General features: G+C 42.7%; 1 protein-coding gene across 3 annotated transcripts in view; it reads left to right on the top strand.

Moving 5' to 3' along the window:
* Positions 1-398: 398 nt before the first annotated feature.
* The window catches only part of PDCD6IP (programmed cell death 6 interacting protein), an 80,555-nt gene continuing 59,846 nt past the window's right edge, over positions 399-21,107 (top strand). For 2 of the 3 annotated variants that reach the window (XM_032360845.1, XM_032360679.1), the window contains exon 1: positions 399-741. In XM_032360845.1, coding sequence (XP_032216736.1) covers positions 533-741 — 209 coding nt within the window. In that variant the 5' untranslated portion in view covers positions 399-532. The remainder of the gene's footprint in view (positions 742-21,107) is intronic. The other variant, XM_032360761.1, reaches the window with a different exon arrangement.

Here is a 21,107-nt window from a genome sequence, read left to right as displayed (position 1 = left end):
TGAGTATCTGTGTCCTTACCTGACTGTAAGCTGCACAATGGCAGGGACACCTTGCCTACAAGGCTCAGTCCTTGTGTAGAGCAGTCCGTTGAACGAACTACCATAGGTCACAACCACCCTGAAGCTGCGTCTTGGACAGATCGCGGAAAACTCTCCTAGATGGCAGTTCAACAGTTGTTCGGACGGAGGAATAGTTACTTATACGTGAAAACGCTCGGTCCACCCGCTGCGACAGCGAGCTGGAAAGGGAGAATTCCTTTTCCGAAAAGAGTCAGCTTCTTACCGCTCAGCCCAAACGAAAGTGGGCCCAGGAGAAGAGCAGCGGGGACGCCCGTCCGCTTCACGTGACTGCAGGCGGCGCGCCCAGTGCGCCTGCGCGGAAGCTCCCGGAAGTGGCCGGATCCAAAGCACCGGCGGAGAACCCGTCCGTCGGCTCCTCGGTCCGCCGGTCCGCCAGCCGGGTAGTCCGCGCGAGTCGACTCTCGTCGCGGTCCTGCGCTCTTTGGCCCGAACGGCGGCCGAGGTGCTCGCCATGGCGACGTTCATCTCGGTACAGTTGAAAAAGACCTCGGAGGTGGACCTGGCCAAGCCGCTGGTGAAGTTCATCCAGCAGACGTACCCGAGCGGAGGGGAGGAGCAGGCCCAGTACTGCCGCGCGGCGGAGGAGCTCAGCAAGCTGCGCCGCGCCGCCCTCGGCCGCCCGCTGGACAAGCACGAGGGCGCTCTCGAGACGCTCCTGAGGTGGGCCCGGGGGCGAGCGAAGGGGAGGTGGTCTGCGGCCTGTTGCTCTCCCCACCCCCCTTCTTCCTCTGCCTTTCCTGCGTCCCGCCCTCGCACCCAGGTCGGAGTCGGGCCGCCCCGCCCTGGCTTGGCGGGGAGCGTAGGTGTGGTCTGCATTCCTTCCTGGTGAGCCGGAGCGGCCCGGTAGGCCACCACTCACCCTGCCCACTCGTCCCGCCGGCTAGCCTCAGCCCCAGGTCTGCTGGGACTCCGTCCGTTCTCTATCGGGGGGTGGGGGGTGGGGAACAGTCGGCCGCGTCCTATTCGCTCGCCACGTTTTCCAGAACTAATTTTCCTCACTTTTTTTGGGGGGGGGGTAGGTGGGTGGGTCTCTGAGACTCCACCCTTCCCCATTTTTGCATCACCGCAAAACTTTCTTGGCCAGGTTTAGATTTCATAATAGTAGTTGCTTGAGGAAAGTGAGAGAATTGGGGCCTTGGGACAAACGTCTAGTACTCATTACATTGTTTTTACTTTCAGTGGGCTATCTTAAGTTCATCATAATCCAATGATGGAGAACTCCAAAGGTTCGGAGCTGTGCTTGTTTGAAATTAAGCTTCAGTGACAGAACGTTCAAGATAGGTTGCTTAAAATGAGTTTGTTCACAGGAAGGTATGCACATAAGGAAGTGATTTGTTAACAGTGCTTATTGAGGTCATGCTCTATTTTTTTTTTTTTTTAAAGATTTTATTTATTTGTCAGAGAGAGAGGGAGAGAGAGCGAGCACAGGCAGACAGAATGGCAGGCAGAGGCAGAGGGAGAAGCAGGCTCCCTGCCGAGCAAGGAGCCCGATGTGGGACTCGATCCCAGGACGCTGGGATCATGACCTGAGCCGAAGGCAGCTGCTTAACCAACTGAGCCACCCAGGCGTCCCGAGGTCATGCTCTATTTAATGAGGGTTCCGTTTGTGGTACTTTTCGGATGGGATGACAACATTTTTATAGTACTTCATAGTTAAAAATTTTCTTTTGCCTAGTTGGTACCTATGGGAAACACATTATCCTTGTTTCACAGGAGAAACAGCTGAATTAGGATGCAAAGAGAAGCCTAGATTAAATTAGTTTGTTCCTGTGTCTGAGAATTTTAGGAGTATCACTTCTTTAGCTTTACACATCACTGGAGATCATCTTGGGTTTGTGATCCCTAAGTTTAGGTGAGCTTTGTTCCTGTTCTGGAGGACATGGTCCCACGTAGCTCTACTGTAATTACAGTGGTCCCGAATACTCAGGATCTTAAATGAGGAGTAATTTTATCTCTGGCGAAAGTCCATGGGAGGTCTCTGACTGGGTTGGCTTGTGCCCATTTATGATGATGGAAAATAGGGGAAATAAGCTAATTTAATTGCCTTTGTCTGAGTCAGTCTGCTGGTTTAACTTTCCCATCCCACATGGATCAAAGTGGTATTAATATTGGCATGGGGAAGGGCTGGTTCCCCGAAAGAAGTATACTGAATAGATTGCTCAGAGAGATTATGACCCTTTGGTGTCATTTTTAAAGATATGACTATTGGATTGCAAAGATCATTAAAAAATAATAAAATTAAAAAAAAAGATATTCTGCTTGCTTGATTGAGAAAACATCTCACAACTGTCTGATTTTTGCATACTCAAGGAAGTTTTATACACATCTCCTTAACATCTCCTTATATACCTTAACATCTCCTTATAGACTTAGCAGTTTTGTTAATAAGTAGATTAAATTTGATCCCAAACCTTAAGGAGCTTGGAGTGTTCAGAGACAATTGGTGCATGGTAGTTTTTTTTTCTTTTTTAAAGATTATTTATTATTTGGCAGAGAAGAGAGACTGAGAGAGGCAACAAAGCAGGGGGCTGAGAGAGCAAGAAGCAGGCTTCCTGCTGAGTAGGGAGCTGGACTTGGGGCTCAGTCCCAGGACCCTGGGATCATGATCTGAGCCAAAGGCAGACACACGTAACGACTGAGCCACCCAGGCGCCCCAATTGGTGCATAGTTTTAAGACTCACGGCAAAGAGGGAATGGTGGATAGTGGTTGTGATAGGGTTCTGCTGTGAATTTTAAAACATCATTCATTTGTTCAGTCCTTTATTCTCTTCTCAGGCATAAATGTGAGAACTGTTCCTAGGTACTGGGGCTGTTCCGGAGATAGTCTTCTTTGAAAGTAACCATGCTTCATTAGTAGCTCACTGTATTATCCTCTTCTAGCCCATTCATTGAACAGCTATGTATATATATTTTTCACTTCTTGCCTTTTTATTGTGTTAAAGGTAAGCTAACAGATATACTGTAATCTATTAAATTTTAGCATGGGGATGTATATAAAACTTCCTTGAGTATGCAAAAATCAGACAGTTGTGAGATGTTTTTTCAATCAAGTAAGCAGAATATCTTTTTTTAAAAATTTTTATTAATTTTTAAAAATAGTTTCCACACCCAGCGTGGGGCTCGAGCTCATGATCTGGAGATCAGAATTGCATGCTTTACCAGCTGAGCCAGCCAAGCATCCCTGGAATATTTTACTTTAATAATTGTGTTTAAGTAATTGTGTAAACTGAACATTACTTTACATATTTTTAACGGTGAACTTTTATTTTTTTAAAAAAGGACTTACTGAATACACGCAAGTGCGAGCTGGGGGAAGGGGAGAGGGAGTGGGAGAGAATCTCTAGCAGTCTCCCCACACGGCGTCAGCTGAGCAGGGAGCATGATCCGTGGCTCATCCCATGACCTTGAGATCATGATCTGAGCTGAAATCAGGAATTGGAACTTAACTCCAACTCCTGGATGAGCCACAAACTTTTTTTTTTTTTAAAGATTTTACCATTTTTTTGAAAGAGGGAAAGAGAGCGCAAGCAGGGAGAGTGGCAGGGAGAGGGAGAAGCAGGCTCCCTCCTGAGCAGAGAGCTGGGCACGGGGCTTGATTTCAGGATTCCAGGATCATGACCTGAGCTGAAGGCAGATGCCTAACTAACTGAGCCACCCAGAAGGCGTACATAATGAACTTCTAAATAAAATTTTTGAATCAGAAGATTGGAGCTAATTTCTAAGGAACAGAAGCTAGCTTGATGAGTACTGGTACATGGTACCATGTAGAGGTCCAGTGATGAACTTGCTTTCTTATCATTACTAACTTGTAGAGCTCTATTAAAATTTCCTAAAATATACATTTATGAGTATCATGTTGAGAATGGACATCAGCCTTTACAAAGTGGCTTTAACTTAAAACTGATTAGAAGAGCCTTGGTAAACTTCAGGATGGTCAGAGAGGATCCATGGTTTTGGGGAAGGAAACATCAGATAGCAGTGTCTGCGTCTTTTGTGGCAATTAGAGAGAGAAAGCTTCCAGTCTCCTATGAAAAAGCCTGGTTGTCAGCTTTTTGAAATTTGATCAAGGGGAATGGAGGTTGGGGATTTTAGTAGTCATATATACATTACCTAGTCTAGTGTGACATCTGTATTAGGGTTGGATTTAGCTGCATGTATGAGATCTTACATTATTAGTGAGTTAAATTATGATTGTATTCCTTTGTAAAAAGTTCTGCTTGTCTGGGGCTGGTATAGTGGTTCTGTGAAGTTCATCAGGCTCAGGTGTCTTCTAGCTGTCTGCTCTGTAAAACCTAGAGTTGTTGTTCTTAAGGCCCAGATAGTAGTCATACCCAAGGTTCAGATAGTTGGAAAGAAGAAGGGAGAAAGGCGGAGGGCTCAGTTTCCAGAATATTCCCTGGAAACTGCCCCATAACAACACCTTGCTCATATGTTAGCATATGTCTGTATCTCCTAGAAGGGTAGGATAGAAAAGGGAGTTTTTATTAAGGGCAGCCATATAGCCACATGAAATCTGGCGTTCTGTTAGGAAGGAAGAAAGAAGGAAGGAACAGGAACAGAAGCTAGCTTGATGAGTACTGGTACATAGCACCATGTAGAGGTCTAGTGATGAACTTGCTTTCTTATCATTACTAACTTGTAGAGAAGGAAGGAAGAAGGAGAGAGAATGATGCAGGCAGTTAGCTCTCCCAGCCATAGCCTCTCAGTCTGCATCCTCCTCCCCACTTAGTTGTGCTTGATTCCCACCTTAGCTGTGCTTGGTGTACCTAACATGTTTCTCAGAGTAGAGGAGCTGGGAGCCTGAATGTTTTTTTCAGATTTTCAGCCATTCTCTTCCCAGACTTACACTGAATTCCTTTCTTTCTTTATTATTTTTTTAAGATTTTGTTTATTTATTTGACAGAGATCACAAGTAGGCAGAGAGGCAGGCAGAGAGAGAGGAGGAAGCAGGCTCCCCACTGAGCAGGAAGCCTGATGTGGGGCTTGATCCCAGGACCCTGAGATCATGACCTGAGCCGAAGGCAGAGGCTTTAACCCACTGAGCCACCCAGGCACCCCCTAAATTCCTTTCTTGAGTGGTACCTTACGTTTTTTAATTCATATCCTTTCTGACTTTTCTGGGATGGTTTGACTTTTATTTTGTTAGCTCCTCCCCTTTAGGGAGTCAGATTTTCAGCTTTCTCTCTCTGCTTCATTCATCCACTTCTCATCTTTTAGAAAATTTCCTGAAACCTCTTATATGGTGTTGTGCTGTTTCCTGTTGTCTTTGTCCTTGTGCATTTACATCTTTTAAATTTTTTATTCCTTTTTTAGTGGAATTTTGGGAGGAAGCAGAGGATGTTCATTCAGATCTCTGGTTAACTGGAAGAGAGTTACTTGTATTTTTGGCTCTTCACAGTGGTTTTATCAATTTACATTCCCATCAACAGGTATATGTGAGTTTTTATTCCTCCACATCCTTGCTGGTACTTCCTAGTTAATTTAAATTACTGCTTTTTGTGAAATGTTGGATGAGAGATGGTATCTTGTTTTTGGCTGCATTGCCTGGGTTTTTCTGAATTAGAGTATCTTATGTTTACTGGTCACTTAGTTTCTTTTTCTGTGAATTGCCTGTTCTTTTTCTTTGCCCATTTTCTGGGTTGCTTGTTTTTTTTTTTAATGATTTTTAGGAGCTTTTTACATTTTCTGGTTATTTACCCTTTTCCCCATTATGTATATTTGTAAATATCCACACCTGTGTTTTGTTTGTTTCTTTTTTTTTTTTTTTTAAAGATTTTATTTATTTATTTGACAGAGAGAGAAATCACAAGTAGGCAGAGAGGCAGGCAGAGAGAGAGGGAAGCAGACTCCCTGCTGAGTGGAGAGCCCAATGCGGGCCTCAATCCCAGGACCCTGAGATCATGACCTGAGCCGAAGGCAGAGGCTTAACCCACTGAGACACGCAGGCATTTTGTGTCTTGTTTCTTTCTTTCTTTCTTTCTTTTTTTTTTTTAACGATTTTATTTATTTATTTGACAGAGAGAGAAATCACAAGTAGGCAGAGAGGCAGGCAGAGAGAGAGGAGGAAGCAGACTCCCTGCATAGCAGAGAGCCTGATGCGGGGCTCGATCCCAGGACCCTGGGATCATGACCCGAGCTGAAGGCAGAGGCTTTAATGCACTGAGCCACCCAGGCGCCCCTGTGTCTTGTTTCTTAATTGCATTTATGATACCTTTTGTCATACAGAAGTCCTCACAGAATTTTTTATTTTCATAATTGGTAGTTGAAATTTTTTCTTATTCCTAATGTGCATGTATTAATGTGGTTTTCTCCCTTGATCACATTTGCTAAGGGCTTGGAACTACCTTTTTTTTAAATCAAGTCAAGGGGCACCTAGGTGGCTCAGTCAGTTAAGTGTCTGACTTTGGCTCAGGTTATGATCTCACAGTGCTGGGATGGAGCCCAGAGTCAGTCTCCCTGCTCTGGAGGGAGTCTGCTTATCCCTCTGCCCTCTGCATTCCCCATGCTTGCACGTGCGTGCACTCTGTCTCTCTATTTCTCTCAAACATTTTTTTTTTTAAATAAATATGGCTTTATTTTATTTTATCAAATAAATGTGTGTGTGTGTGTGTTTTTAAAGATTTTATTTATTTATTTGACAGAGATCACAAGTAGGCAGAGAGGCAGGCAGAGGGGAAAGCAGGCTCCCTGCTGAGCAGAGAGCCTGATTTGGGGCTTGATCCCAGAACCCTGAGATCATGACCCGAGCCAAAAGCAGAGGCTTAACCCACTGAGCCACCCAGGCGCCCCTATCAAATAAATGTTTTAACGAAGTGTATGTTTTTTTTCTGCCTTTGTCGTTTACTTTTTCTTTTTTGTATTGAGTGATCAACTTTTCCCCTCTTGTTTTTCTTATACATTTATTTTAGAACTGTGTGCTTTTCCTCAGTCTGCTGCATTCACTGGGTTTTTTTTTTTTTTTTTAAAGATTTTATTTATTTATTTGACAGAAATCACAAGTAGATGGAGAGGCAGGCAGAGAGAGAGAGAGGGAAGCAGGCTCCCTGCTGAGCAGAGAGCCCGATGGCGGGACTCAATCCCAGGACACGGAGATCATGACCTGAGCCGAAGGCAGCGGCTTAACCCACTGAGCCACCCAGGCGCCCAACATTCACTGGTTTTGATATTAGTATTTTCATTGACTTTTTTTTAATAGTTTTTTTAATAGTTTGTAATTTTAGGTCACGATCGCAGGGTCCTGGGATCAGATCTGGCATTGGGCTCCCTCCTTGCTCAGCAGGGAGCCTGTTTCTCCTACTTCTCTTCCTGGTTGTGTTCTCTCTCTCTCTGTTAAATAAATAAATAAAATCTTTAAAAATATTTTTTTATTTTTTTGAGAGCATGCACGAAGGGAAGGGAGAGAATCTCAGACATTGCACCAAGCACAGAGCCCCACTTGGGGCTCAGTCTCATGACCCTGAGGTTATGACGCTGAAACCCGGAGTCTGAAGCTTAACCAGCTGAGCCAGCCAGGTTCCCCTGAATAGACAGAATTAAAAAAATTTTTTTTTTTAAATTAACATATAATGTATTATTTGCCCCAGGGGTACAGGTCTGTGAATCCTCAGGCTTACACATTTCATAGCACTCACCATAGCACACACCCTCCCCAATTCCATAAACCAGCCCCGCTATCCCTACGCCCTCATCCTCCAGCAACCCTAAGTTTATTTCTTGAGATTAAGAGTCTTTTATGGTTTTTCTCCCTCCTGATCCCATCTTGTTTCATTTTTTTCCCTTCCTACCCTCCATAACCCCCCACCCTGCCTCTCAGATACCTCATATCAGAGAGATCATATGATAATTCTTTAATTGACTTATTTCGCTTAGCATGATACCCTCTAGTTCCATCCATGTCATTGCAAGTGGCAAGATTTCATTTCTTTTGATTGCTGCATAGTATTCTGTTTTGTGTGTGTGTGTGTGTGTATGCCACTTCTTCTTTATCCATTCATCTGTTGATGGACATCTAGGTTCTTTGCATAGTTTTGCTGTTGTGGACATTGCTGCTATAAACATTCGGATGCACGTGCCCCTTTGGATCCCTACATTTGTATTGTTAGGGTAGATACCCAGTATGTGATTACTGGGTTGTAGGATAGCTTGAATAGGCAGTTTTAAGGAAGATTTAAAATCTGATTTGTTGGGGCGCCTGGGTGGCACAGTGGGTTAAGCCTCTGCCTTCGGCTCGGGTCATGATCCCGGGGTCCTGAGATCGAGCCCCGCGTCGGGCTCTCTGCTCAGCGGGGAGCCTGCTTCCCTTCCTCTCTTTCTGCCTGCCTCTCTGCCTACTTGTGATCTCTCTCTCTGTCAAATAAATAAAAATCTTAAAAAAAAAAAATCTGATTTTTCTGTGTTTTGACTTCCTTTTTTTTTTTTTTTTAAAGTTTATTTGTCAGAGGTCACAAGTAGGCAGAGAGGCAGGCGGGGGTAGGGGGGGAGCAGGCTCCCTGCTGAGCAGAGCCTGACATGGGGCTCTATCACAGGACCCTGAGATCATGACCTGAGCTAAAGGCAGAGACTTAACCCACTCAGGCACTCCTGTGTTTTGACTTCTAATGTTTAGTAAATAAAAAAGCTTGTTAGGACTGTCTTCATTCTGTGTAACCTTAAGGAAGAATCCTTTGCCCACAGGATGTTTAAGGCCACACAGTGGACTTTGTGGTAGGGTTAGACTAAGATCCTGACCTCTTGACTCCCTGACTATTTACTTTTTACTCTATTTTGCTGTAAAATGCGTCATTAATGATTCTTCATGTGATAAAATTGGGTGAAGAAGTGTAAAAATAAGGATGCAGAAGGATCTGTTAACTCTGACCAATAAGTGGTCCAGCTCTTTGGATTCTCTTGTTTCTCTCTGGTGGGTGTTCAGGAGTTGCACAGCCCTAAGTAGTGACTAGAGCTCTATAGGTCATGTAAATTTGCATTCCAGTGTTGCTTTGGCTAGTGTGGATTGGTTGTTCTCAATCTCCACATCTTCCCTCAAACTTTAAAACTAGAATTTTTTTTTTTCCTCTCTCTCTCTCTTTTTTAAAAGACTCATTTATTTATTTTAGGGGGATGTGGAGAAAGAGAGAGAGAACACAGGCAACAGGTACATGTGCATGAGTCAGGAAAAGGGGAGAGGGAGATGCTATAAGCAGAATCTCTGCAGGGAGCCTAATATGGGGCTTGATCCCATCACCCATGAGATCATAGCCTGGGCCCAAACCAAGAATTGTATGCTCACTGACTGAGCCGCCCAGGTGCCCTTAAAACTAGAACGTCTTGGGGCACCTGGGTGGCTCAGTGGGTTAAGCTTCTGCCTTCCGCTCAGGTGATGTTCTCAGAGTCCTGGGATTGAGCCCCGCATCAGGTTCTCTGCACCGCAGAGAGCCTGCTTCCCCCCACCCACTCTGCCTGCCTCTCTGCCTACTTGTGATCTCTGTCAAATAAAATCTTTTTAAAAAAAAACCCCAAATCTAGAACTTGCTTTTTTTTTTTTTTTTTTAAACTTTAGAAGAGGGGCACGTAGGTGGCTCAGTGGGTTAAGCCTCTGCCTTTGGCTCAGGTCCTGGGATCGAGTCCCATATTGGGCTCTGCTCGGTGGGTACTGCTTCCTCCTCTCTCTCTGCCTGCCTCTCTTGAATACTTGTGATCTCTCTTTGCCAAATAAATAAGTAAAATTAAAAAAAAAATTTTAGAAGAAAGCTTTATCTTCTTTTTTTTTTTTTTGATATGACATTTATTTATTGGTCAGAGAGAGAGAGTGGGGGGGCACATAACCAGGGGGAGTGGCAGGCAGAGGGAGAAGCAGGCTTACTGCTCAGCAGGGAGCCTGATTCAGGGCTTGATCCCAGGACCACAGGCTCATGACCTGAGCCGAAGGCAGACACTTAACTGACTGAGCTATGCAGGTATACCTAAAACTAGAATTTCTGATGGGAATTTGTCCTATAACTGTCTTTTGGTCTTTTTTATATTTAGAGAAATGAATTCATTTCCTAGGGTTCTTTTTTTTTTTTTTCCTCCCCATTGTGAGCTTTTAAAAATTGAGCTATTGAATATTTGCTCTAAGGTGGCTGAGGTTTATAAAATTACTGGAGAATATAAAAGGCCTTTCTGGATAGTTGCAAAATAATCTGTAGCTACCATTTATGTCAAATGTACTATATATCAATACTGCTTTAAGTATTTAGTATGTATTGTATCATCTTTTTCCTCATGCTTAAATTAATGAGCTATCACCTCACATTAGGAAGGGTTTGGAGAAGTTATTCATAACTTTCATACAGTCACACAGCTTTGAGTTGGTGGAGTTGAGATTCAAACTCAGGGTTGTCTGACTTGCAAGCCTGAGCTATTGCCCGCTGTGACATTATACCTCTTAAGCATGATTAGGGTTTTATATTTGATTAAAAAAGTACTTATTTCTAAAATACTGAAGTACATATTTATCATAATCATAATGCACTTTTTTTTTTTTTTTTGGCCAATTCTGGTATAGGACACTGGCTTTCATTCTTCCTACTTGTGGAAAAGTTGCAGTCCTGGTCTACTTTTTTAGAGGTGTAGCCTAAGCTAGAATCTGCTGATCTAGTAAATCATATTTATTTATTTATTTATTTTTAAAAGATTTTATTTATTTATTTGACAGAGAGAGACGCAGCGAGAGAGGGAACACGAACAGGGGGAGTGGGAGAGGGAGAAGCAGGCTTCTTGCCGAGCAGGGAGACCGATGCGGGGCTCCATCCCAGGATCCTGGGATCGCGACCTGAGCCGAGGGCAGACACTTAAGGACTGAATCACTCCGGCGCCCTTAGTAAATCATATTTAAGTGATAGAGAGGTGGGTAGATTCTCTTGTTTCTGCTCTTGTTCCCTCTTTAGGAATTTTGAGACCTGAGATTTAAGCTGAATTACCAGGGGTCGTATGATGGAAATATATCAAAGGAGTAATTGGTGCTGTAGGAACAGCATTTTAACTGTAGTTAGCAATGGCTCCTTTCCTTGAAAAGCATTATTTCGTCTCGCTTGGCGTTTACTTCATGTGAATCAGATATTGTTGATTTCCAATGACTGCCGTCCCACAGTACTTACTTTAAATTATATAACCTCTCCTGAGACAGCTGTTTTTAAGGATTCCATCATAAAGCTTCTAGTCAGTTAAATATAGGCTACAAATGCACTGTTTCCCCACACAACTTGTTTTGAGAGTTGACCCCAAAAACTTTGAATAGAGTAGGTGTAAAAAATTTAAGACATTCTGTTTAGCCTTTCTTTTTTTTTTTTTTTTTGTCCCTGGTCCATTTGCAGAGGAAGTAGCTTTATCTCCTACTACTTCCTTTCCTGCTTTCTTTGGAGCAGAAGTCAACAAACTAAGGCCTGCCCAGCTGCCTATTTTTATATTTTCCATAGCCACCACTCTAGTTGGTTAGTGCTCTGAGCCTTGGAGACCTCGCTGGACTGTTCCCTCTGTCCCATTGTCCCCTTTATTCCCTGCACCTGCCTCCCTGTCCATTGGCTGCACCTTGCTGCTGCTCAGGGTTTGCTCTGGTGCCACCTACACTTGGCAGCGAATGTAGAATCTCAGACTGGGAACTGGTGACTCAGCAAATTGCCTTGTCTCCAGCAGCTGAGCCAGCTGCCCAAATTGAGATGGCTGGGCTCTCTGGGAGAAGAGAAGGGCGTCCTGGAATTTGGTTGTCACTGGGGCAGAGAATGAAGTTCAGTAGAATGAAGTTCAGAGAATGAAGTTGTGTTTAGTATTATCCTACCTACCCCCTCACCCCAGCTGCCCAGTGGTGCCCTCTCCACGGAACTGGATACTCTTCCTTTGGAAATGGCTCCAGCTAATGACAGTTGTACCTAGTGTGCCCACCATCTGAGATGGCCTGACTTAGGTAAAAAGGATATAGGTTAGGCAGGATTTTTCTTTCTTGTTATAAGGACCAACATGTTATCCTTGATTTTTTGCCTTTCGCTTGGCAAAGCCTACAATAGCCATTCTCAGAAAGAGTTTGTAAATCCCCACCCTATAGCCATATGAGGCTTCCTGCTGTGCCATGAACACCCTTAGGCACGCAGTTGCCTTCTGTTGCCTCAGGTCCTTGGTACTTGGTATTCTGTCTTTATGGCCGTGTTCTTTAGTAGGGTCTGTTCATTATCAAAGTAAGAGAATCTTGGGTTTATTTTTCAGAGATTAAAAAAAAGTTACTTTTAAAAACTTTACATTTTACTGATTTATTTGTTTAGGGTAGTAGTAAAATAGTGAACAAACAGACCCAGTCTTTGCTTTCAGGGAGCTTAGAATCTTTTAAGAGAAAAGACGTTAAACATAATTCTGCAACTAAATGTATTGCAAACTGTTAAGTTCTATGAAGGAAGAGTTCAGAGGCCTAAGAGATTATAAAGGATGAGGGGAACTAATTTTATTTTTTATTTTTATTTTTTTAAAGATTTATTTATTTGACACAGAGAGAGATCACAAGTAGGCAGAGAAAGAGGATGAAGCAGGCTCCCTGCTGAGCAGAGCGCCTGATGTGGGGCTGGATCTCAGGACCCTGGGACGCTGGGATCATGATCTGAGGTGAAGGCAGAGGCTTAACCTTCTGAGCCACTCAGGCGCCCTAGGAACTAATTTTAAGTAGGAGTTAGATCGACTGCCTGTATCAAATCTTTTTTTTTTTCCTCTATTTTTGAAGATTTTATGTTACTTATTTTAAAAAAGATTTTACTCATTTATTTGTCAGACAGCAAGAGAGGACAGAAAGCAGGGGAGTGGGAGAGGGAGCAAGCAGGCTTCCTGCTGAGCAGGGGGCCCGATGTTGGGCTCAGTCCCAGGACCCTGGGATCATAACCCGAGCCAAAGGCAGACATTTAATGACCAGCCACCCAGGCACCTCAATTTCTTAAGATTGTATTTATTTGAGAGTGAGAGTAAGTGAGCAGTGAGGGAAGGGGCACTGGGAGAGAATCTTCTAAGCAAGCTCCCCGCTGAGCCGGAAGCCCAGTGCAGGTCTTATATCCGTGAACCATGAGATCGTGACCTGAGCTGAGACTCAGAGTTGGAGGCTTAACCGACTGAGCCACCCAGGCACCCATGCCCTTAACACTTTTGCCACCAAAGTGGAACACCCTGGTCCACGCTACCATTATCTTCTGACTGGATTATAGTAATAGCTTCCTGACTGGTTTCTTTAGTGCTTTTGCACAACTGCAAGTCAGTTTTCCACACAGCAGCTATGAATGGTGACTTGAAAATGGGTTAGCTCGTGTTACTCTTTTGTCCAAACTCTTTGATGGGTCCCCTTCCTATTTTATATAGTAGATGCCAGAAGTCTTACAGTTGTATTCAAGGCATCATTACTTCTTTGATTTCATCTCCTACTGTTTTCTCCTGTGCTTGTTCTGTGACCTTATTGGCCTCCTTGCCATGGCAGCGTATTTTCAGGCATACTCTTGTCCCAGCTTTTTGGCACTTGATCTTCCCTTGACTGGTAATGCTTTTATCTCATTTATCTGCTTGCCTCATCACATCACCTCCTTCTTGCCTTCTCCGTTATTCATGATGTTTTAAATTATTAAAATTTTTACTTCTATATATAGGCAAGTGACCACATGTAGAGATTTAAGACTACTGTCTTCTCACATCACCCTGTATAACATTTTGTCCTTCTTATTTATTTATTTTAGTTTTTTTTTTTTAAGGTTTTTTATTTATATATTGGACAGAGAGAGAGATCACAAGTAGGCAGAGCAGCAGGCAGGGAGAGAGGGGGAAGCAGATTTCCCGCTGACCAGAGAGCTGGATGGGCTGCTGGATCCCAGGACCCTGAGGTCATGACCTGAGCTGAAGGCAGAGGCTTAACCCACTGAGCCACTCAGTCACCTCTATTTTAAAGATTTTGTTTACTTATTTGACAGAGAGACAGTGAGAGAGGAAATACAAGCAGGGGAAGTGGAAAAGGGAGAAGCAGGCTTTCCACTGAGCAGGGACTTGGATTGTTATAGGTGTTGGTCTCAGGACCCTGGGATCATGACCTGAGCCACAGGCATATGCTTAACGGACTGAACCATCCGGGCACCCCTTTGCTCTATTTTTACTTAGCTATCTTGTCTTTCCCTCTAAAAGTAAGCTTTACAAAGGCTTAAAATTTTAAGTGTTTATTTACTACTGAATTTCTATGTCTTAGAACTGTGTTTGGCATATAGGAAATTCTTAGTATGTATTTGTTGAATGGATGAGTGAATGAGGGAAGACTTTTTTTTTTCTTTTTGAAAGATTCATCATTTGCCAGAGAGGGTGTGTGAGTTGGGTGGGGGGGGAGGGGCAGAGGGAAGGAATCTCAGATCTCAAGCAGTCTCCCTGCTGGGCAGGGAGCCTCAAGCATAGCTTGATCTCATGACCCTGAGATCAAGACCTGAGCTGAAATCAAGAGTTGGATTCTTAATTGACTCAGCCTCCCAGGTGTTCCGAGGGAAGACTTTTTGATGACATAATCAGCTTGGACAAGAAAAGTGGGGAGTTACAATGGGAAAGTTCCCAGAGAAAAAAAATTTCCAGAGGAAAATAGAGGTGAAGTCCCTAAGCTAGGGGAAAGCATAGACTAATGACTAAAGTGTGTAGTCAGTAATTCTCAAATGAGGCTGGAGAGTTGAATGAGCTAGATAATGCCAGACTTTGTCAAAAATTTTGTATGTACTTTTGAGTATAATAGGAATCCATTAAAGGGTTTAAGTGTTTAGTACTTCAAAGTTCAGGGGTGCCTGTAGCTCAGTCAGTTACACGTCAGCCTTTGGTTCAGGTAAGGATCTCAGGGTTCTGGGATCAAGCCCCACATTGGGCTGCTTACTCAGTGAGGAGTCTGCTTCTCCCTGTCCCTCTGCTCTTTCCTCCACTTGTCTCCCTGGCTTTCTCTTTGTGTGTCAAATAAATAAAATTAAAAAAAAAAAACAAAAAACTTCAGAGTTCATTTTTTTTTTTCAGAGTTCATTTTTTAAGTATAAGAATACTCTCCTGTATAACCATAGTACAACTTTCAAAATCAGGAAATTAACATTGGTTTAATATTACCATTTAATCCATTAAACACATTCAGATTTTGCCAGTTCCCCCAATAATGCTGTTGGACAGAGTCATGTACAGATTAGAGATCTAATCCAGGATTCTGCACTGCATTTGGTTGGCTCTTTTGTCCTTCGGTCTGGAATAGTTCTTCTGTTTCTCCTTGTTTTTCACAACCTTGACATTTTTATTTATTTATTTATTTTTAAAGATTTTATTTATTTATTTGACAGACAGAGATCACAAGCAGGCAGAGAGAGGAGGAAAGCAGGCTCCCTGTGAGCAAAGAGCCCCATGCGGGACTCCATCCCAGGACCCTGGGATCATGACCTGAGCCAAAGGCAGAGGCTTTAACCCACTGAGCCACCCAAGCGCCCCAAACCTTGACATTTTTAAAGGGTATTGGCTAATTTCTTCATAGACTGTCCCTCAGTTAGAGTTTGTCTTATATTTTCTTGTGATTTATGCATTTTTGGGCAATAGTACCACCAAAGTACAGCTGTGTTTTTGTTTTTTTTTGTTTTTGTGTGTGTGTGTGTGTGTGTGTGTGTCAGGAAGAACTTGAAGTTGATTTGTCCTGGGCTGTTAATGTTTAACTTGTATCACTTCGTCAAGATGATGTCTGCTAGTTTTCTTGACCTGACAGTTAATGAGTATGTTGAACTAATTAATTAGTAAGTACGTTGTAGGGAGATACTTTGAATCTTTGTAATACCCTGTTTCCATCAAACTTTTTTTGCGTTAGCACCCATTGATGTATCTTACCCGAAATAGATATTATACTCAGGAAGGTGCCAAATGCTGATTTTACTAACTCTTTCTTATATTCTCGTGTTATTAGTTGGCATTGTACAGTAAGGTGGTGCTTTCTCTGTTCACCTATTTATTTGTTTTATTTACTTCAGATTGACGTTCTTACTTTTCTCAGTGGGTTGTGATTTGTTATTTTGTTTGAAACTTTTTGGATTTTGCTAGCAGGAGCCCCTTAAAAGCTAGTTCTTGTGTCTTTGACATGTTCTCGTTTTTTGAGTACTTCTTTTTTTTTAGATTTTATTTATTTATTTGACAGAGAGAGAGGTCACAAGTAGGCAGAGAGAGGGGGACGCAGGCTCCCTGCTGAGCAGAGAGCCTGATGTGGGGCTCCATCCTGGAACCCTAAGATCATGACCTGAACCGAAGGCAGAGTCTTAACCCACTGAGTCACCCAGGCACCCCATGAGTACTTCTTTGGCTTTCTGACACAGCAAGATGTTTTAGGCTTGAATCTTGAATTTTCTTGGTCTCAGCCATGGAGTCTGCCATTTCTGAGAGTGTTGGCTTCTGAAACAGAGCATTACTCATCAGGGCTTTGGGTATGCTTATTGCTACTGAGATGTTATTGCTTCTAGGCTCTCTCGGTATATACACTTAGGAAATCACTCACACACATGTATACCTGTTTTTGTATTTCTCCACTATATTAAAAAAATAAGTTAATACTGATACCTCCAGTTCCAGGCAGAAGCCACAGAATTTATTCTAGCCATCTTTCTTCCTGTATTTGTAACTCCTTTGTCTGATTGTTTAGAATCTTAGCCTACATTATCTTCAGTGTATTTACTTAAGTGCTTATTAATACTTCCTGTTTGTAATCAAACTCAGGGCTGTGTCAGAGAAAATATTTGGTCTCAGATGTATTGCCTCTCTCCCTGAAAAATTTGCCTCAGAAACAGTTACTGGAATGATAACTCTGAGGAAGGAGGGTGGAGGGAGGCGATAGTAAGGGAAGGAGGAAAGATTATGGGCCAGTTAGAAGGCTTGGCCTTGGATACTCCCAGCACTCCTTGCTAGCTCAAAGGTCAGCCTGGTGAGGGAGAAGAATGCTTTGTGTTTGATGATTGTTCTGGTTGCTGTGTGGAGAATAGGTTGAAAAGAATGAGGAAGGGGCATCTGGATGACTCAGTTGTTTAAGTGTCTGCCTTGGACTTAGATCATGATCCTGGGGTTTTGGGATCAAGCCCTAATTGGGCTCCCTGGTCAGTGGGGAGTCTGCTTCTCTCTTTCCCTCTGCCCCTTGGCTGCCCCCCACCCCAGAGGGAGAGAGAGAGAGAGTACCTGTGTACACGCACATGCACACGCACGCTCTCTCTCTCTCTCTCAAATAAATGAAATCTTAAAAAAGAGAAAGGACTCAAGGAGACAGGGAGGTTGGCTAGGTGACTTTTTCATTAGTCTAAAGGGAGGGTAGAATTATTATTTTTTTTAAAAGATTTTATTTACTTATTTATTTGACAGAGGGAGAGAGAGAGAGAGAGAGAGACAGACAGACAGACAGACATGAGAGGGAACACAAATAGGGGGAGTGGGAGAGGGAGAAGCAGGCTTCCCACCAAGCAGGGAACCTGTTGTGGGGCTTGATCCCAAGACCTTGGGATCATGACCTGAGTGGAAGGCAGATGCTTAACAGCTTAGCCACCCAGAAGCCCTAGATGTTTTTTGTTTTTGTTTTTGTTTTCTTTTTTTGTTTAAAGATTTTATGTATTTAGAGAGTCTGACAGAGTGAGTATGAGCATGGGGAGGGACAAAAGGAAAGGGAGAAGTAGATTCCCTATTAAGCATGGAGCCCTATGGGGCTCCATCCCGGGACCCTGAGATGATGACCTGAGCTGAAGGCAGACACCTAACTGATTGAGCCATCCAGATATCCCATTAAATTTTAATGCCAGTATAGGTAACATAGTGTTAGTTTCAAGGGTACAGTATAGTGATTCAGCATTTCTGTACATTACTCAGTGCTCATCAAGTAAGTGTAATCTTAATGGGGAAAAACTTAGAGTTTTTTTCCTCTAAGGTCAGGAATATGACAAGGATGGTAACTCTCACCACGTTTATTCAGCATAGTACAGGGAGTCTTAGCCACAGCAGTCTACAGCAAAAGGATATAAAAGGCATCCAAATTAGTGAGTAAGAAGTAAAACTTTAACTCTTTGCAGGTGACATGATACCCTATATAGGAAACCTGGAAGACTCCATCAAAAAACTGTTCAGAGGGGCACCTGGGTGGCTCAGCAGGTTAAGCCTCTGCCTTCTGCTCAGATCATGGTCTCAGGGTCGATGTGAGATCGAGCCCCACATTGGGCTCTCTGCTCAGCAGGGAGCCTACTTCTCTCTCTCTCTCAGCCTGCCTCTCTGCCTACTTGTGATCTCTCTCTCTGTCAAATAAATAAATAAAATCTTAAAAAAAACTGTTTAGAACTGATAAATTCAGTAAAGTCACAGGATACTAAATTAGGGTACAGAAATCTGTTGCATTTTTATGCGCCAATATTGAGCACAGGCAGCAGGAAGAGAAATTAAGAAAACAGTCCCATTTACATTTGCACCAAAAATAATAATATACCTAGGAATAAACCTAACCAAAGAAGTGCAAGCCCTGTAATGAGAAAAAGAAATTGAAGATGACACAAAGAAGTGGGAACAAAATTCATGTTCATGGATTAGAAGAACAAATACTGTTAAAATGTCTATACTACTCAATGCAGTTCACTCATTTATTGTAATACCTACCAAAATACCAACAGCAGTTTTCACAGAACTAGAACAATCTCTCTCTCTCTTTTTTCCCAAAGATTTTTATTTGAGAGAGAGCGAGAGAGAGCGTGCGCACACGTGCACTCGTGAGCATGATAGGGGAGAGGTCACAGGGAGAAGCAGACTCCCCATTGAGCAGGGAACCCAAAGTGGAACTCGATGCCAGGACTCTAGGATCACGACCTGAGCTGAAGGCAGTTGCCCAACCAACTGAGCCACTCAGGCACCTCTAAAACAAACAAGAATTTGTGTGGCACTGCTAAAGTCTGCAAATAGCCAAAGCAATCTGGAAAAAGCAAAGCTGCAAGCATCACAATTCTGGACTTAAATTATATTATAAAGGTATAATAATCAAAACAGTATGGTACTGGCACAAAATAGATACATAGATCAATAGAACAGAATAGAAAATCCAGAAATGAACCCACAGTTTTATGGTCAATTCCTCTTCGACAAAGCAGGAAAGACTATCCAATGGGAAAAAGTCTCTTCAACAAATGGTGTTGGGAAAACTGGACCACTTTCTTACATCATACACAAAAATAAAATGGATTAATTGGGGGTGCCTGGGTGGCGCAGTTGGTTGAGCATCTGACTCTTGGTTTCAGTTTGGTGGTGATCTTGGGGTTATGTGGTAGAGCCTTTGGGACACTGTGCTCAGCTTGGAGTCTACTTGGGATTCTCTTCCCTGCCCCTCCCCTGCACATGTGGGCGCTGTCTCTCTCTAAAATAGGTAAATAAATCTTAAAAAAAAAAAAAAAAAGGACCTAAGTGTGGATGTGAAACCAAAAAAATCCTGGAAGAGAGCACAGGCAGTAACTTTTCTGACATTAGCCATAGAAACTTTTTGTAGATGTGTCTCCTGAGGCAAGGAAAGCAAATGCAGAAATAAATGATTGGGACTACATCAGAATAAAACATTCTGCACAGTGAAGGAAACAGTTAGTAAAACTAAACAATAATCGATGGAATAGGAGAAAATACTTGCAGATGGCATATCCAGTGAAGGGTTAGTATGCAAATATATAAAGAATTTTTAAAATCTTAACACCCCAAAAACAATCCAGTTAAAAAATGGCAGAGGATGTGGTGGCCAAGAGGCACGTGAAGAGATACTCAGCATCACACATCATCAAGGAAATACAAATCAAAACTATGAGTGCTTCCTGGGTGTTTCTGTCGGTTAAACATCCCACTCTTGATTTTGGCTCAGGTCATGATCTTGGGGTCCTGGGATCAAGTCCTGCAACTGGCTCCCTGCTCAGTGGGAAGTTTGCTTTTCTCCTTCTCCCTCTGCTCCTTCCCCTGCTTGTGTTTGTACATGTGCTCTTTCTCTCTCTCAAATAATTTATCTTTTTTTTTCTTTTAAAGATTTTTTTATTTATTTGACAGAGAGAGAGATAATGAGAAAGGGGGTAGTGGGAGAGGGAGAAGCAGGCCCCTCACCGAGCAGGGAGTTTGTTGTAGGGCTTGATCACAGGACCCTGGGATCACGATCTGAGGCAAAGGTGGACACTTAATGACCGAGCACCCAGGTGCCCCTCAAACAATAAATCTTTAAAAAGAAAAACTATCCTGAGACACCACTTCACACCTGTTGGAATGGCTAAAATAAGAAAAACAAGAAACAGGTGTTGGTGAGGATGTGGAGGAAGAGGAATCCTTGTATAGTATTGGTGCAAACTGGTACAGCCACTGTGGAAGACAGGGTGGAGGTTCCTCAAAAAATTAAAAATAGGGGTGCCTGGGTGACTCAGTCAGTTAAGCTCTCCACTCTTGGTTTTGGCTTAAGTCATGATCTCAGGGTCATGAGATCAAGACTCTTTTTGGGCTCTGTACTGGGCATGGAGCCTACTTAAGATTCCCGCACTCCCCTTCTGCTTTTTCCCCCTCACTAAAAAAAAAAAAATTAAGTATAGATTTGTCATATGATGTGGTAATTCCACTATTGAGTATTTACCCAAAGAATATGAAAACATTAATTTGAGTAGATATATGTACTCCTGTGTTTATTTAAACATTATGTGAAATAGCCAAATTATGGAAGCAGCCTAACTAACTGTTCATTGATAGATGATGGATAAAGAAGATATTGGTGTATACACACACACACACACACACACATATACACACACACACGAATATTGCTCAGCCATAAAAAGAATGAGATCTTGCCTTTTGCAACAACATGGATGTAGAGAGTATAATAGTAAGCAAAATAAGTCAGACAAACACAAATACCATGAGATTTCACTTGTATGTGGAATTTGAGAAACATTAAATGAACAAAGAAAAAAAAAACAAACAAGCAGACTCTTAACTATAGACAACAATTCCTGTGTCATCACAAGTGGACTCCTTAATCCCCATCA

The sequence above is a fragment of the Mustela erminea genome, chromosome 1, assembly GCF_009829155.1.
Source record: "Mustela erminea isolate mMusErm1 chromosome 1, mMusErm1.Pri, whole genome shotgun sequence".
Classification (NCBI taxonomy): domain Eukaryota; kingdom Metazoa; phylum Chordata; class Mammalia; order Carnivora; family Mustelidae; genus Mustela; species Mustela erminea.
This window is presented reverse-complemented; position numbering and strand designations above follow the sequence as displayed.